Source organism: Acanthopagrus latus, chromosome 21 (genome assembly GCF_904848185.1).
Source record: "Acanthopagrus latus isolate v.2019 chromosome 21, fAcaLat1.1, whole genome shotgun sequence".
NCBI classification, from domain to species: domain Eukaryota; kingdom Metazoa; phylum Chordata; class Actinopteri; order Spariformes; family Sparidae; genus Acanthopagrus; species Acanthopagrus latus.
Genome location: NC_051059.1, coordinates 25,418,548 through 25,433,633, shown reverse-complemented (window position 1 = coordinate 25,433,633; position 15,086 = coordinate 25,418,548). Strand labels below are relative to the sequence as shown.

At 45.7% G+C, this 15,086-nt stretch overlaps 1 protein-coding gene across 2 annotated transcripts in view; it reads right to left on the bottom strand.

The window, feature by feature from the left end:
• Positions 1-10,406: 10,406 nt before the first annotated feature.
• The window catches only part of vipr2 (vasoactive intestinal peptide receptor 2), a 35,780-nt gene continuing 31,100 nt past the window's right edge, over positions 10,407-15,086 (bottom strand). For both annotated transcript variants that reach the window (XM_037084766.1, XM_037084767.1), the window contains one exon: positions 10,407-13,768. In XM_037084766.1, coding sequence (XP_036940661.1) covers positions 13,595-13,768 — 174 coding nt within the window. In that variant the 3' untranslated portion in view covers positions 10,407-13,594. The remainder of the gene's footprint in view (positions 13,769-15,086) is intronic.

Below are 15,086 nucleotides of genomic sequence, written 5' to 3'. Positions count from 1 at the left end.
CCACGCACTTCAAATACGAAGGATAAAGATTGTGTTTATCTGCCCACAACACTTTAACGTCGCTGCTGTTTTTCTCACAGCGACTGTGTTTCCTGCTCGGATGTTGGTGTTTTTCTGTGAGTGTGTGATGACGCGCGCTGAATCTTAATGGATGGCAGGGAACGTTTAATGACTAATCTATCCTTCGCTGATTCATGATGTTTGTGTTCTTGCTGGTTTTATGTGCACTTATGTAATGCCGCTGTGTGACGGCAGCATTAATACATCCCGTGTCTCTGCAGATTTACGTGTCTGCAGCTGAAAAAAATAGGAACTCAAAATTGGCCAATTATTCCGATGGAGTCAAGCGGATCTCGAGTGCACGGCGTAAATGTTTCTGTTAGTTTTGAGTCGAGGCTGCACCAGTGACCGATGGGAACGTCTTTTCCCACAGCGAGCGTCGTTTGTCCTGCCACGAGATACTAATCTGCTGTCAGGCAGCTCTGAGGGAGCGTCCAGACTGTTTGATGAGTGACAGCGACAGTGAGTGGTGATGTTATCCTGGATACGTCCGCCAGGCTTGTGTGTGTGTGTGTGTGTGTGTGTGTGTGTGTGTGTGTGTCATCTGAAGACGTCTTGACTCTAACACAGACTGACACCGGCGTCCAGCAGACCTCACTGCTGTTAACGACGGGAAAACTCACATGTCGCAGCCGAATCCAGAGAGTCGATTTGTTAACCCATCGTCGGTCGGATCGCTGTGGCTGTGGCTGATCTGAGCGGATCACTGCGCCGCGGGTCAGGCAGATAACGCTGAAATACAGCGCTCGGGTTGATTCACTCAGCTTAGCTTTCAGACTGAAAAACAGGGAGCAACGTCAGCCTGGATCTGTGTCAGCAGCTGTTCTTTTATTCACTGCTATGTGCATCCTGTGACAGAGACTAAAACATTTATTATATCAATGTTTAGCGAATAAATAGTACAATTATTCTGACATTTTGCATCAGAACTGACTGCTGAGGAGTTGCACATTAGTATCTTTTACACAGTGATGGGTAAAGTACTGAACGTCTGTGCACAAGTAGAAGTACAAGTACTTCGAAAGAAAATAATGACAAACTGCAAACCATTTGAGAAACCTTACTAAAAGCAACAAAAAGTACCTGGTTACGATGCTGTTTTCTTTACATTTAACATGGTTTAACGTTTCATTCATTTTGAAAGAAAGACAGAAAGAAGGTGGTATAAATGAGTCGGCAGAGATTAGATCCATTCTGTCACGTCACACTTCAGTGTCAGCAGATGAAACGTGTGTCGTGTTTCCATAAACGTCAAACTCGTCCTCCGGGTGATTCTCCAGCACGACGGTTTACATCCGAGCCGTGTCGCACATTAGTGAGGATCACTCCATGAGTTAAATAAAGACACTGTGAGGAAAAAACAAAACACCTCAGGATGAAAAGATCTGCTGTAATTATACTCCTGCCATGAAATGTTGAAAAGTTGATGGTATCTGTGACAGATGATTCAGCACAGACACACAAGGCAACATGAAAAATTAATTAGGGGAGAAAAACAAGTCCCAAGTAAAATCTTTGCATCAATATTTGACATAACGTTGTTGTCGAAGTTGTCACGAAATCTACTTACAGGATTTGTGTTCATGGACACAAACTGTGAATTGTTTATTTGTGACTCTCAGCACGATGTGTTTCTTCGACGTGCAGTATTTTCAATTTATTTTTAATTTGATCTTTAGAATCACTCGGGTGAATTTAGGGGAAAGATTTAGATTCCGGCCACATTTTGATGAAAATGTTAAAAATACTGATGAAATGTAATTTTAAGGAATTTTGTACATTTTCCATTTGAATCTCATGTTAACAGTCCCAAAAAAAAAATTATCCATGTCCATGTTCACAAGTCGCATAAATCTAATTTCCTTAATATTTACCAAACTCCTGTGATACAGGAACAGTTGATCCAGTGTTTTCTGAGATGTCTGCAGCAGATATGTGGAACATTTGCTTCATTAGTTTAATTGTTTTTGATTAAAAAAAGACGAGTCCCAGACCGTCTGAGAGGTCCAGATGTTTCATAATGGACCGACAGATTGTGGAGATCAAAAACATTCAGTGCTTCATGAAGCTGCAGTTGTTTGACGGACAGGAAGCCGGTGAAAGGATCTATGAACCGGAGCGAGTTGATGTAATAAATCCTGGAAGTTTTCTCATTCGTGCCTCGTGTGCGGCTCATCGTCCTCTCAGCCTGATAAAAGTCTTGACATGAGATCCTCGAAGAAAAAGGACACGACGTGCCCGTTTGTTGACGGGGCGAAGGTCAACAAGAGCCTTGAAAGCACAGGGAATAAATTTGACTTTCATTTGAATCGATTTTTTTCTTTTTAACGTCCTCCAAAGTGACGAGGTAGAGTCGAGTGCGGATGACTGACGGCGGCTTGATGGTTTCAGGTTTGGCCCGCCGTCTCAGACACACGTCTCGACTGTGGTCGGCTGAGACGGAGTGACAGCTCACCGTCTCCCATCACCCCTCCGGTTGTTACCGTAACAACACACCCCTGAACCCTGGATGACGTCAAAGCCGACAACTGCCAACGCCGAGCTGTCACAGTCTTATCAAGCGCTCCCCATCAGTCAGACACACAAACACACAGCATCCCGTCCCCGCAGAGCTCCGAGCATCCGAGTGACACGTAGAGGACAAGGAGAGAAACGCCACTTTTGCTGGAGCAGTGTGTTTGTCTTAACCACCCAAAAAAAACAAAAAAAAAACATCAGCTGAAATGTTGGTTTTCTGGCTAAAGGAGGAAACGTTACAGCACAGTTACTGGAATAAAATCAGCCGAGCGAGACGACCGTTCAAGGCCGACGTCTTCCAGTTTCTACCTGCAGAAGCACGTAATTTTCCTTGACCGTCGGGACGTTTTGCAGTCGTCATTTCGGCAACAAAACCAGATATTTTTTAAACGAGACATCGGGACATATTCCGTCCACGTTTATGTGAATGAGAATTTTAAGTTACGCTGTGTGGAAGTACACTTCGTAAGAGTGGACATTTTTAACCGGTGCAGTCCTCTGAGACTCCTTCTTCCAACTCTGGTTCAAACTTTTTTTTTTTTTTTTTTTTTTCCCCAAGTGCTCTGTCAGCAGGCTGGAGGCCATGTTTGGATAGGTCATCTCATCGGTTGTATAAGGTCCAAATTGTAGACATGGTGTTCCCGGGGATGACATGAGGCCGCGGGTCATCTGTCTTGGCGAGCTGCTCTGTAAACATCTGACTCCTCTCCAGGAACAGGTCACCGTTCATCCAGCCGTCATCAGAGGCGCCGACGGCTGCTTTTACTGGGCGACCATAAAGCCGCTGACACCTGAGCAGCCTCCTCTTAAAGATGAGCGTCGAACACCGGAATATCCCTTTAAAAGTTTCTGCATGTCAGGGTCGGTCCTTTACCTCCACACACAACTTACCCAACTCCCCCCAAAAACCTCCCCCACATGTGGAGCAGAGGAAGTCTTGCAGATTCATTGCAATTCTGTCCGCATACTGTCCAAAACCATGTTCCTCATCACGTCACGGTTCAGCCCTGCTGCTGGGGGAGCCGCTGGCTGCTTAATACTGAGGTCTGGATTTTAAATGCAGCAGCGCCTTTTCACTTCACAGAGGCCTTTGATAATATTTGCCATTGCATAATTAAATGCAGTTCCCTGGACGTTTCCCTATGCTAAGACGGGGAGCTTGAAAAGGCCGCCCAGTTCTTTCTCTCTGGCAGGTGCTGATCCAGAGTCAGCAACTTTGCCACTGACACATTTTATCCTTCCTTTTCTTGGCTTTTTTCTCTTCTCTCTTATTCTCTTCTCTGCGTGATCTCCTGCAAAAGAGGCTTAATAACACCAGAGCAGCAGTGAACACATTCACTCAGCTCCTCAAGCTCCTGTTTATCCCCGCCACAGTGTTACGGCGGCGTGGGAGAGTGACCGCAGGGCGAGCACGGGCGGGATTTCACCGATTAACTGAAGAGGAAGGGTTCGCAGGCAGGATGAGACAGGAACATTACAAGATCTGGCAGAAGGGTGAGTGGAAACATGTCTGTTGAATCTCTGCAGGGCTGATGAGGGAATGTGATGCAGGCGAGGAGGAGGGCGAGGAGGAGGAGGGCCAGGAGGAGGGCACGGAGGAGGGCCAGGAGGAGGGCCGGGAGGAGGGCCAGGAGGAGGGTGAGGAGGAGGGCCGGGAGGAGGAGGGCCAGGAGGAGGAGGGCCAGGAGGAGGGCCAGGAAGAGGGCCAGGAGGAGGGTGAGGAGGAGGGCTGGGAGGAGGGTGAGGAGGAGGGCACGGAGGAGGGCCAGGAGGAGGAGGGCCAGGAGGAGGGCCAGGAGGAGGGTGAGGAGGAGGGCACGGAGGAGGGCCAGGAGGAGGAGGGCCAGGAGGAGGAGGGCCAGGAGGAGGGTGAGGAGGAGGAGGGCCAGGAGGAGGGTGAGGAGGAGGGCCGGGAGGAGGGCACGGAGGAGGGCCAGGAGGAGGGCCAGGAGGTGGCTGAGGAGGAGGGCCGGGAGGAGGGCGAGGAGGAGGGTGAGGAGGAGGGCCAGGAGGAGGGCCAGGAGGAGGGTGAGGAGGAGGAGGGCCAGGAGGAGGAGGGCCAGGAGGAGGGCCAGGAGGAGGGTGAGGAGGAGGGCCGGGAGGAGGGCACGGAGAAGGGCCAGGAGGAGGAGGGCCAGGAGGAGGGCCAGGAGGAGGGCGAGGAGGAGGGCCGGGAGGAGGGCACGGAGGAGGAGGGCCAGGAGGAGGGCCAGGAGGAGGGCCAGGAGGAGGGCCAGGAGGAGGGCGAGGAGGAGGGCCAGGAGGAGGGCCAGGAGGTGAGGAGGAGGAGGGTGAGGAGGAAGGCCAGGAGGAGGAGGGCCAGGAGGAGGAGGAGGGCAACTGCAGAGCAGATGACGGAAATGGGAACAGGTGTGTTGATGGGTGGAGCTGCCAGCTGATGGGAGGAAAGAGAGAGAGAGGTCCATCAGGTGGATGGATGGTAAATAGCAGTGAAGCGAAATGTCTGATCCTATCAAGCACTAGGAGCTCTGCCTCATGTGTGGATACATCTGGGACTTTGTACTCAGAAACATAAAAAAATATACACCTATAGATGCAAAATAGTTGAGTAAAACTCCTCTGTGCAGCATGTAACCTGCTCGTCGGTCACTGCAGAGACCTAAAAGTGTCACAGCAGCTGCTGAAAACACACCTTCACCACCAGGGACGAGGCTTTTCTCCGTCACCGTCTATAAAAATATATTTCTCCAGTCGGTGGTGATGATGTGAACATGATGTGTTTCCTTGCTCCTCTTCACAAAGTGAGATTCAGTGAATCAGTGACGACGACGGCGCTCCTCAGATCAAAGCTGCTGGTGAGCAGATGTGAGTCGCCGACAGTCGGAGCGACCAGATGGATGAAGACTCGTCACGTCACGCCTGCTGATCGTTATTTCTCACTAGTTCACCAAGCGCTCATTAATATCACGCTGTTTGAGACGCGGCCATGCTGAAGGTAACAGCGACGACAACATTCACATCCATGTTGTCAAGTTACTTCCTGTTTTATTTTGAAGTTCTGTCATGTTGTGCTTTTCATTTCCTCCCTTTGTCTGTTTTTCACCCTTTACGCTCCGCTCTGCCCGTCTGACTCTGACAGTCTGTCTCGTGTTCGACCAGGAGGAGCGCCCGTCTTCTAAAACAGTTTAATTACAACATCCCATGATGCACTGGGGCCATGTTTTGAGCTTCACAACCTCATGAAAAGACCCATTTCTCTGTCAGAATCTGAGACGTCCCCGTCCATATTCCTGTGATGTGATTCTGGCTTTTGCTTCCTGATCCTTTTGATTTGTGCTTTGCTTGTTCTCGGTTTTCTCCTGGTTTTGTTTTCTGCCTTCTGTTGCACATTTTTGGATTTTGGATTTTGGGCTTCAGTTACCCTCCTGCCTGCCGTCCCCTTCGTTTAACCGTGACACACATTGTGCTAAATAGAGTCAGAGTCAGAGCCATTTTTATGCGAGAAACATCTAATTTTAGAGCGACACAGCAGAATAATGATCCTAAATCCACACAAAAGGCATCCAAGGTGTTTTTTAATAGATAAACAGGAATCTGGAGAGTCAGTTACCGGAGCCTCATTCATGAAACGCTGCAGAAAATCCACACTAAATGTTTTTTAGTACACAAAAATGAGGAAATCTACACAAATATTCTGAATTACAGAACCTGGAGTTTAGTGCCTCCTGTATCGCCGCGCTGACATGACGAGGTCCTGGAACAGTCTGTCAGTCTCTCTGCGGGAAACTTCTGGCAGTTCCAAACTTTTACTCACACTTCTTCTTCTTCTTCTTCTTCTTCTTCTTCTTCTTCTTCTCACATCCATCACAGACAGGATCGTGTCATTCTGAGGCGATCGCTGGAGGAGGATGGAGGAATGTGGAAGGTAGCTGTTTACTTTCTCTCTGGAGGGCTGATTCATCCAATATCAGCTTGCTAGCCCATCATATCGACTATAAAGAGCTGTAGGCACTTTGCTAAATAAGATAAGATGAAAATAAATGAGCCTTCGTTGGTCTCCAGAGGGGGGAAGGAGGGAAATAAATGCAGATAGCGTAAATAGAAAAGTGACAGTTACAGTAGAAAGATAGCAATTAAAAACAGAATCACAAGCCCGGAGTGAGAGCGGTGCTGCTAAAAGTCAGGCAGTCTGTCGTGTCTCGTCACGTTGAGGTCGTGTTTCTGTTTCCTGTTTTGTGGTGGCGTCCAACCCTCCTCAGGTTTCAGATGCCTTCCCGCCCCTGTGATCGTCTGCTCCGCCCAGATGTAGATGCAGCGAGCGTTTCCATCGTTCGCCTCGTGTTTTTATTGACCCCTCGTGTTTTGGAGCGCTCTGCCTCAGTCCAGCCCCGAGTGAACGTTTGCGTGATCTGTTTTCCCGACTTTCAAGTAAACTCTGATGGCCTACCTGTTCGATCAGATGGTGTCAAATTAATTAAGAGCTGTCGCTTCGATAAAGGAAGTGCCAAACGTCCAGCTGCTGGTTTTTGTTCACCAAAACAGGTATTTACAGTCAAACCATGATGGTTTCTTACACTCTGGTGAGACAAGAGAAGATAACGAAACTTATTAATTTAACCTTATCTGTGGTTTTACAGGAACACACTGACATGTATTCTGGCGATAACACATATCATGATGTAGTATAAAATTTACTAAAAGTTCCAAAAGAAAACTTGGCAGCAAACAAAATCAAACTAAAAACACTGACATGATTTGGACCCAACAGCACACTGTGAGCTGCTGCAGATGTTATTTTCACGGCAGCGTTGGAGGGAGACGAGCAGATGGCTGGCTGCCATTTTGGCTGAAGGGAGTTGGAGGCAGGGGAGGATGTGGTTTGTTTTCCAAGGTGGAGGCTGATAAAGACCGGCTGGGGACCCCGGACAGGAAAAACAGACGTTAGAGTTTGATGCAGCATCAACACAGCGCGGCTGCAGCAGCCAGGTGTTTACAGTGAGGACGCTGGTGGACAGGTGTGCTGGATGCTGAGGATCAGCAGGTGTGCAGGACAGTCGGTGTGTCTGACTTCCAATTTAAAAGCTTCCAAGTGCAGGAAAACATGGACGCTCGCTGCAAGACTTCGACCTTCACAGCAACGACAGCGGCAGAATGAACTGTTAAGAGTCTCGAGGACACAAATCAACTCGATCAAAAGTGATACTGATGAATTGATGACGTCATCTGTGTTTACGTCGGTGAAACAAATATTTTATTGATCCAGTCTGATCTATTTGTCGGTTTTAGAGTCAATCTAATCAAACTAATTAAATATCAGACTGTGAAAATGCGTCATTATAGAGACGACAGCCTCAGTTAGTGACGTGGTCTCGTAACTGAAACACTGTAGAGCTGCTGCTGCTCCCCTGTCAGGCAGTTTTTGGTGATTTTCATCTTATTTATGATCTTTTCTGAGACCATTTGGCTCCATGTTGGTGTCGGTGTCGTGTGTTGAGTAGACGATGAAGTTCACTGAGCGCTTCAACACAGAACGCCATGAGATTTTACTTCAATTGCGACAAACTGAGAGTTTATTGTTTTGGAAATGAATCTTTTAGATTATCAAACATCATATGATACGAGTCCAACGGGATCATTTCACCACCATCCAGTGTTTCCTCCTCCGTCCTCTGTGTGGGGGCGTGACTGAGCGATTAGCAACACAACAAATCAAACGATCGCTCACAATATTAAACGTTTTTTTCACACTGTGCATCAGACTGTCGCAGCTCAACCTCACAGCTGCATGAAATAAAAAACCTAAAAACTTTTTCAGCTGTTTCCATACAAACTTTCCCCCCGTGAAGAAACCGCTCCGCAGTCGGAGATGAAGCAGAAGAAAAAAATCCATCTGAACTCGTTCTGCTCGGCTTTTTGAAGCCGGCCCATAAATCCGCATTGCAAATTCATAGCGTGCTCATTACGACTCGTTTTTTTTTTTTTTTTTTTTTTTCCAGGACTCATTTCCTGTGACTGTATTTCAGGTTTAATAAAATGTCTTCACAGTTGCTCCTCCATCACAAGCCTGCCTGGGTTTATTATCAGCTTTATTTAGTTTGGAAAATGTTCCTGGATATCAATATTCAGTTTTCAACAAATGCATAAATGGGGAAATAAAAATCTCAAAATTTGAATTCATGAAGCAGTTTTTGGTCGATTGAAATTCTACAAAACTGAGGCTGATATAAAAGTGAAATAGGAAAGGTGTATTTCTTCCTTCTTTCTTGATATATTGGGAGTCAGCTGGTCATTTATCTGTTCAAACAAATACGTCTCATAAACAGTTTTGTCTGCATGCTGCTGGTTTACATCCATAACTCTATTTTACTTTTGTTTAAAGCGACGCGTTGCTCCGACACTGGAGCTGCACAACTTGTAAAGTTCTTAGATACTAGTCTGTCAGAGTTTCAGTCAGATTATATAATTCTTCTATAATGTTTCGTCTCAGGCGAGAATCAACACCTTCCGCTCTCTCTGCCTTCTGTTTTTCTATATTAAAAAAAAAAAAAAACTGCAGTAAAGATTCAGTTTCTGCCTCTGGATGACTCCACACACGAAACGACCAGCGAAAATGAAGCCGAGCGCTCAGCCGTCACCGTCGCCCAGCACGTCTTCTTGTTCCCAATTAGCAGCGTCTTGCCTCGAGTCTCAATGTCAGATCTGATCAATGCCGCTCGTCTTCTCGGAGATGACTGAACATCCAGCGCTCCGCCTCGAGGCCGGGCCGCCCCCCTCGAGTCCAGAGCCGATATGTGGAGAGGACGGAGAAGAAGGGAAATGAAGCTTCGTGTTTCTTTTTGTACTGTGTGTCCCGTCTCTGTTGCTGAGTGTTTGTCACTCACTTTGTCGTCGTCTTTGGATTTTCTGTGAAAGTTTGAGCTGAGAAGCTGTAAGTGGAGCTGTCGTCTCCGTCTCTCTGGACATGAACTACCCGCCCTGTCTTTCTGTTCACTTCACACCATGCAGGAATGTAAATGTTCCCATTTTTCACCAGTGGAAGTAAAAGATACTTTTTTCCGTGTGTGCAGAAGTCTCGAGGAAAACAGGTATTTCAACGGCGACAGATCTGTTGGACACTCCTGCGATCGTTGATCGCCAGTTTTACACTTTGTTTTGCACTAATCAGGCTCCTCAGTCAGCGTCTACCTGGCCTCTGCACTCCCAAGATGCCAGGACTCAAAGGATCCAGCGCCACGGCACTGAGCCTCCCCAGAGGTCCGGTGTCAGAGCCGAGTCTGCTCACAGGCGCCCGATGGTTGGCTTAACGTGAGCGTTAACGAGGCGTGGACACATGCAGCAGAGCGAGCAGAGAAACACCGAAGGAAATCTTTCTACCAGCTCTACCAGCACTCAACACCTTTTAAAATGTCCAAATAACACACAGGATAAACACGACAACTCACTGCACAGACGGCTCGCTTCCATCTTTATTAATAAATATTCACTCGAGCAGGACGAGAGAGAGAAAGCTGCGACAGGAAGTCCAAGCAAAAAAACAGAGACGCTGCCTGATGTACAAGTGTTTGTCTCTTCAGTCTGCGGATGGATTAACAGCCTCCACGCCCTCAAAGGTTTCCAGATTACATGTAAATGTGAGCACAAAAACAATCTGTTCAACCCTGGACGACGATCCAGTCAGGCCGTGTAATTGAAACATGATGATCTGTGACTCAAATGTTGCTCACATCGATATCAAACTCGTAGATAAATCTCCTCCATGCTGCGATCTATTGTTCTCACAACTGTCGTCCAAGTGAGAAACTCGTCCAGGATCCCAAAAGTCTAAAGTCCGTCGTCATCGACAAACATACACACACATCACCACAGCAGCAACTTTGACCTTTTTAATCACTTTTAACTTCACGTAGCGTTCGAAATATAAATCATGTCGTCGTAGGAAGCGTGTCCACAGTAGATCCTCTACACATCGCAGCTTTTAATGAGGAGGAGAGTTACATTCACACAGCACAATGCTCACAAAGATCAATTTAGCAATCATTTTCTTTGCGTGACATTCATGGTGTCTCTGTACAAATACACATGTTGAGTAAAAGACGCCCTCCGCCGCTCGTAGTCAGATGTCTCACGATACAGTCGTGCTGACTTCGTGTTCGTGATATATTTGGTAACACTTCTCTTAAGGCATACAGCCAGACGACACCGAAGACTCAGAGCTGGAACAGTCGAGTCATTTGTGAACGGACAGATGATTAATAAACAAGTGGTTGAGTCTTTTTATACAATAAATATCTAATAATTTAGTATCTTTAATGTAAATATTTGGAGATTTCTAACTTCTTCTGTTAAAAAATAACAAATGTAAGTCGCCTTTTCAGTTTCATTCTTTCACTTCTAGAAACCAAACAATGGAAATGACCAACTTCTTCTGAAAAACCTCTGATATATATGTTTAGATATGTTTGTAACATAATTTCACAGTGCTGCGTTCTCGTCCCACGTCTTATCTGCAGAACTCCTGAAGAAAAAGCGCGGTGAATTCTTTCTTCAGAGTGCTTAGCTTATTTTTTTTGCAGCTGCTGAAGCCCTTCGAGTTGAAAATAAATATCAAACATGGTCAGAAAGGTGCTGGTGACGTCACTGTCGCTCTTTTCTCTCTGAACAGGTGATGAAATTCACCGTATGTTTCGTCACCCACATCCTCCGTGCATGTTTAAAAAATAAGAGAAACTGCTGCAGCTGTGTTATTTTAGATCACACTACCTTGCTCGGCACTGACCCGCCCTGCTCTGCCTCGTGTGAAACGGGTTGCAGAGAATGCGTTTTCCGAAATTTAAATTACTTAAAGATATTCTGTTGAAGCCTGAACAATTTGAATAATATGACCTCTTTAAAAGTATATTTAAACCTTATTCTCTGAGTTTTTTCTGTCTGTTATGCAAACGATGCTCAAGTGTATCTATAAGATTTCAGGATCCTTGATGTTGACATAAATGACCAAACTTGGTAAAACTGATTTCCTTATTTGCTTCCGTTTGATTTGATTAGATAATCTAAATGTGTATTTGTTACAGCTGCTTTGAAAAAGACGACTGGTCGTGTGTTTCTTTAATATAATCATCTAAAACGTGCGACTTTCAATTATTCTCCTGCTCTCAGACAATCTAACGGTTGGGAATTTTGTTTTGTTAAAGCTGGTGAATAATTCATAATCAGCGGTGTGAAAATGTGACATATAAACTCTTCTGTATGCCTCGAGTCAAGTGTCACCAGGATCTCTTTTTTAGTCTCGTGGTGACAGTTAAATACAACATGTTAAAAGACAAACATTTGCACAACAAAGCAAGCTTTTTTTTTTTTTCTTGTTATCTCACAAAATGTACATCAGATTTGACAAGTAAACTGACATCAGCCGTTTATCAGCAGCGAAGAAAGAAAAGGCAAAACACTGAAGAGCATCATGCAACTGCTGCGTAACACCGTCTGTATGAGGAAACACAAATATTCATCTCATTAATAAGTAAAGTTATTTTCTTCTCCTGTATCCACCTGGAACTTCTGCTGTCACTGGTGACCGATGAGAGTGAAAAAACATGTCGAGACGAACTCTCAACATGTTTCCACTGATCCGTGTTTTTAAGACACTTCTGGTCACACCGAACAAAACTGATGGTTTGAGCTGCGACCAATAATCGATTTGCTGTCAAGTTTTATTCCACGTCTCCGATTGCAGTCGAGCATGCAGACCCATATCGGAACAAGGGTGAGTTAACGCTGTTAGCTTAGTAGCTCTGATGCTAAAGATGATGACAGATCTCACATCTTCCGTAGACTTGAATCATGAGCTGCATGGAGACATTTTCTGGGTCCCTGGTGATGATATTTAGCTGGAAATCACACAAAGAATAACTTTATAGAAGCAGCTAGTCTTCCACGCTGATGGTTTCATTCGCTCGTGTAGGTCGGTATTAAACTGAGACAGTTTCAGCACCTCCTCGTAGCTGCGTTCAACATGTATTATTTTTTTATTTTTCAGTCCAAAGTCTTTTAAGATTTGGCTTACTGAACCAAATCTCGAGAATTTGCATTCCCTGGGATTAAAAACATTCCTCAGTCTTAGAAGGGTCTTATGTTCCCCTGTGGGATGGGGCAGAAAGGATTTTAGAAAAGAAAACAGAAATTCAGGTGGGAGTGATCAAACTGGCTACACAGGCAGGTGGGAGTGGATGAAAAACCTGCAGCAGCAGCAGCAGCAGCAGCGAGGTGTGGGTTCGTATTAACAGACCTCCTTTACAGAAGACTTTGATTTGACGGTTTTTGTTCCATTATTTTGTGTTTTCAGAAGCATGCAGTGTAGATCAGCACACGTCTCTGTGGGATGTGATCCCTCACTGGCTTCCCACTCCCTCAGTCCTGCCCTCGACACTGCACAAAAACAAATCTGTGAAATGCGTCCTGTGCTCTCTTCTCGCTGGAACCGTTTGAATGAAGCCTGTCAACAAATCAGGTGTCGGCGGTTTTGTCACCGGATCTCAGCAGAAGTTCCCGTCGGACACGAACTCGTCTTCGGTCTGAGCGACCTGCATTTTCTTCATCACGACAGCGGCGGCGTCAAAACAGTCGAAGCACAGGCGGGTGTGGAGCATGCACAGCACTTCTCGATGACAGCAGTTCATTAAATATCCACTGAAAACGATGCAGTGTGTCAGAACAGTTCAGGTTCTGGATCAGTAAAAAAACAACAACAACAACAACGACAACAACAAAACACCCCTGTTTACCAGAAGCCCAGACGAGCAGGGCTCAGGAGCCGATCAGGGTCAGAATCCATTCATGATGCGGTGATTTTAACAAGTATCAGATGGGTGCAGCCACTTCACTGGATTCTGGACTCTGGATGGTGATCAGAACCACTTCAGGTCCACTTCAGGTACAGTTTGAATGCTTGTATTGATCCCCACCCATGTGTTACTTTGTGTTAAAATCACCCGTAACACTGTTCGATCCAGGTCCACCTGCAGACTGTCTGATTGATTCTTTTAAAGGGTCCGTCGGGTCCTCACAGCACCGTGGTCTCCGACTGCAGGATGGACTGCGTTCGAGAGTTGCGGTGAAACTGCACCATGTGCTCTGACCCGTTCCTGGAGGCGAAGGTGCTGTTGTAGTGGCGGTCTCGGCTCAGGCGGCAGTTCAGACACATACTCCGCCACTTCCTCTTCAGCTCGCCTTGAACCTGCAACATGACATAAACAGATATATACGACAGGAAGTCAAACTTCAGCTCATGAAGGGACAAACCGACCTCAACAAGACCTCATGATGAAACGGTCCAAATGTAAGTGGACTTTCTGTTTAGCACATGTTACACTACACTGTAAACAGAGACCTTATTTAACCAGAGTAAGAGCTGCGTAGCTTTTAAACACTGAGACAGATTTACGACTTTGATTCGAGACATAACAAAGCTGCACTTCTAGTCACGTCACGTCAATTTGTGCAGCTTAAAGTTGCCACAGAAAAACCTTTTGGCCTCAACTTCATCATTCAGGAGTGAATACTGATGTCACAGTGTAATGTCTGGAGGATATTATAAACCACATGTTCACGGTGCTGTTCGCTCTGAAACCAGGCTGGATTTTGCACGGAGACAAAACAGAAGAGAGGCGTTTGTTTCCCCCCGGTCGCTGTCCACAGGTGGAATAACTGTGGGAACTGTGTGAAGACGGAGAGCGATAGAAACCGATCCGTTGGCTCGATGGAGAGCACTCCGGTGTGGAAGTCTGATCCCCCGTTGATGCGTGTTTTCCTCTCGCCACCGGGACTTGAGACTGCAGCGAGGCTGCTAGCGGTAGCCATGTTGCTAACGCTGCTGATGCGACAGCGGCGCCGGACATTAAAACAAAAAAAGACGTTGATGATCGTATTAATTCAGTTACTGTTTTACATTTACATCAGTTTTATATTCATTCTCATGAAGCTGAGTCTGGTCTTCTTTACGGTGATGAGTCTGTTCTTGTTTCCGTCTGTGACTTTGTTTAAACTTTCATCTGATCCGATCAGTTCTGTTAACTGGATCTGGGTCAGTTTCAGCTGTTGCAGATGTTCGGAGTGGCAGAGTGACGATAAGCAGTCCATGTTTTAAACAAGAAGGCCTCTCTGTTTGAATAATACAAACCCCAAATATGTTTAATTAAAATAATGTTCTGGTGAAATGAGGACACACGCTCACAAATATTTAGCTCCGACCAAAACAAATTTTCCTAAAATCATTTATCAAACGTCTTTTTTTTTTTTCCCACTTTCAGACCACAATGAAACGAAGCTGTGTGTGTTTCTAAATAAGCCTGTTATCAGCCGAGTGCAGAGGCATTAATGGGGATATTTATAATCATATATTTACAATTATATAATTAGATTTTGTTATTTTTATATTTCCTTTCTCTTTTTTTTTTGACTCTCTAAAATTTAAATGCTAAGAGGGGAATTAATGTTTCGTGCAAATGGTCCGAACGCTCGGTCCAGTTTCTGTTGACCGTGTTTAATCAGTTTCA